Source organism: Montipora foliosa, chromosome 14 (genome assembly GCF_036669935.1).
Source record: "Montipora foliosa isolate CH-2021 chromosome 14, ASM3666993v2, whole genome shotgun sequence".
NCBI lineage: Eukaryota > Metazoa > Cnidaria > Anthozoa > Scleractinia > Acroporidae > Montipora > Montipora foliosa.
In genome coordinates, this window is record NC_090882.1 from 16819367 (window position 1) to 16822625 (window position 3259).

General features: G+C 40.5%; 1 protein-coding gene across 1 annotated transcript in view; it reads right to left on the reverse strand.

Moving 5' to 3' along the window:
- The window catches only part of LOC137984611 (homeobox protein SIX6-like), a 2304-nt gene extending 1598 nt beyond the window's left edge, over positions 1-706 (reverse strand). Inside the window, exon 1 of the mRNA XM_068831779.1 lies at positions 32-706. Within this exon, the coding sequence (XP_068687880.1) occupies positions 32-618 (587 nt within the window). The 5' untranslated portion in view covers positions 619-706. The remainder of the gene's footprint in view (positions 1-31) is intronic.
- Positions 707-3259: the final 2553 nt, after the last annotated feature.

Here is a 3259-nt window from a genome sequence, read left to right on the forward strand (position 1 = left end):
TACAAAGTAGATAATTCCCATGTTAACTCACCTTTTGTTCGAAGGGATTCTGTCTCGCTGACGTCGATTCTTGAACCAATTGCTAACTTGCTTCAATGTCAAGCCAGTCTGTTTGGCAATTAGGCGTTTATCTTGTGGAGCAGGATAGCGATTCTGTTCGTAACATTGCTTTAGCAGTTGACGCGATTTCTCTTTGAAGCAATAAACCGTTTCTTCGCCGTCCCATATTGTTCGCGGGAGCGGATACTTCCGTCTAATCCTGTACTTATCCACAGCTCCTAGCACTCGTCCTCGGAGATTTTCAGCTTCACAGTAATGCGACTTGTACCACATATTCTGCAGCATTTCATGCGAGGAAGCATCAAATTCATGACTTTCAAGTATTGAGTACACTTCTCGAAATCTTCCGCGATGAAACGCCACGAAAGCTCTGGCTTTCAGTACACTCTCGGTTCCGTTGAGCAGATCGTTTGGGGGGAGTGAACACAGAAATCGAGCCAATCTTTCAAGATCTCCCGATTGTCTCAATGCATCGCAAACGCAAGCGACTTGATCCGCGGAGAAAGCCAAGTTTGTGGACTCACTTTTCACTGACGTAACGTTCTCGAATGACTCCATATTGTTCCGACCATCAAATTTCTCCAAGCATAGAGCATGCACAGACGGGAGCGTTTAAAAGGATTCCTTTAACTATTGAGGCAGTTTGTTTCTAATCAAGATCGCACCTTTTGATTGGTTCTCGCGTGCCCTGATCAACAAAAATCGGAAGTTGGTAGGTCACAGGGCCCCTTGACGCCATTAGAGGATGGGTTATTTGACAAGCGAGTTGTCAAAATAGCTCGAATTGTTTTGAAAGGTATCAAGCGTTGTTGATCAGGATTTCACGCCTTTCACGAATGAGAACAAAGGAACATAATTGGTAAAAGGGGACTTAAGTTTGCACACTTACGACAACAATACAAACTGGGCCGATTTATCGCATCGTTTCTTTTTTTAATTTTTTAATCATTTCTTTAGCGTGAGAAGAGTGCTTTGTGTATGGTGATCTCATTTCCTGTTCAGAAATGATGGATAAACCATGCTAATTGCTCCTGGTAAATGTTTGTTTAATCTTTGAGAAGACTTTAAATAACACTGTGCATGTTTTTCTTTCTTTCTTTTCTCAGAGAGTTAAAATATGCGAGTTGTCTTCCTGGCAGATATTTCAATCTTAATTTTTATAAGACCTGGTAAATCTATCAAAACTGACACGTTTAATTCATCGATTTAAAAAATACTATTTCTTCGGAACCTGCGACTTTCTTCAAACATGACAGCGATACAAACAACCTGTCAACTTGGTTTAATCTCTCTTACAAGGTCGTATAGTGCTTAGTAATAGATCTGAAAACAAGCCTCGCTTTTCTTTCGATTTAACAATGCTTGAAAGGCTCATTTACACTACAGAAAAGACTGGTTCCGGCCCCGTCAAAAAAGCGATACGGAACCATAACTTTTGTAAAGAATGTCGTAAATACTCTTTTTCCCTGTTTTATCAGAAATAACTCACTAACAGCGGTGCCAAACATCATATATAAACGCATCATCTGCATACATCTTCAGAAGTGACGGTTAATAAAAAATTGGAGTTTTAATATACAGGATCACTAACTTATTAACTATTAACTATTAAGTAACAATAGAGGCGACAAAAGCTAATAAAGACACTAGCCTGCAGAGCAGGCGTTTTTTGGCAGGCGGACGCTTGTTCAAGGTCTAAAGTTCGTAATGGACCGCCATACTTTGAAAGCACAAAGCCGCGGGTAGAGGGATTTCTCTCCCCCTCCCCCTCCCCCATTACCATTTCCTACTGTCCCCTCTCACTGAGTGCAATTTTTTTGACTGGCCTCAGGCCTCTCTTAGATGTCGGCCAATAGTTCTTACCAAAACAAAAATAAGCCTGCTTTGGTCGGCTTTAAATCTTTGAGCAAAGGTGTCTCCTTTATTTTACAGTGAGTGTCGGATCGCCCTTTCGCTAAAATTTCAAAATGATCCCATTTTAAACTGTGACCAGTTGATGTAACATGTTCCTCAAGAGCCGATATATGATGACCGGTTTACACTAAAGAAAATTTTTGGCATGGCTGGTATGAAATTGGCACGGGTGCCAAAAAAGTGCTCGGCAAACTTTGTTTACACTAAACCATGTTTACCGTACCAAAAATACTGTACCAAAATTTTTGGGCCCACGTAACTTCTCTTGGAGACATGCGCAGTTCAACTATAATCAAGAACGTCGATCCGCGTGATTTTGGTGGAGAATGAACCGCCATCTTGTTCTATCCTAACCGTGCCGATTTTGCTCGGACTACCTTGCCGAAGGTTCCAGCACGGGTAAAAATTTTCGTTCGGCACGGATGAAATTTGGTACGGACAGGTTGTCTACACTGCAAATTTTATCCGAGCCGAACATTTTTTTTTTTTGGAGACCTGTGCCAATTTCACCCGAGCCGTGCCAAAAATTTTCTGTAACTGTAAACTGGGCTTTAAAATGGTCAGTTTTTCTGTCATGCAATCGTCTTTTAGTTTTTCCGGTATAAAAATCATTGCAGTACCAACAGGCAGTTCTATATACAATTTTAGCCATTTGGCCACGGCTAAGTCTATCTTTGTAAGCAAGGAAAGATTTAATGTGACGAGTGCTTTGAAAAATTTATTTATACATGCACGAGACATATTTGTTTACCAACGATTTAAATTTGCTTTGTAGCCCTAAATAAGGTAAAACAAAGAAAACATTTTTTTGGGAACTGTAATGGCTGGGGTCAATAATAACAGCACAACTGGGGTAACCGTTTTGTGATAGCAAAAGACGATTGTAAGGCGCATCACTACAGAAAAAAATTGGGTCGGGACCCGTCAAAAAAGCGGTACGGACCCATAACTTTTGTAAGGAAATACTGGAGTTTCCTCAGTACCATAGGTCCATAAGTTATAGGTCCGTACCACTTTTTTGACGGGTCCGCACCCAAATTATGTGCCATAACAAACGAGGCGACGAGCAAATGCGGAAACAACGAAAAGTGAGAGTACGGATCAGATTTACTTTGTATTTTCGAGGAGTGAACGAGTCCCATTTAGTGTAAAGATCAGTGAAAGTTTTCTTTCAATAAATTGATGTTGAGGAGGTATGATTATGACGTTTGTAATAAGTACATCAAGAAACGGGATCACATTATTTTCTTGAAACTCAAAAGTAAATTTGATGTTCACGTGGCAG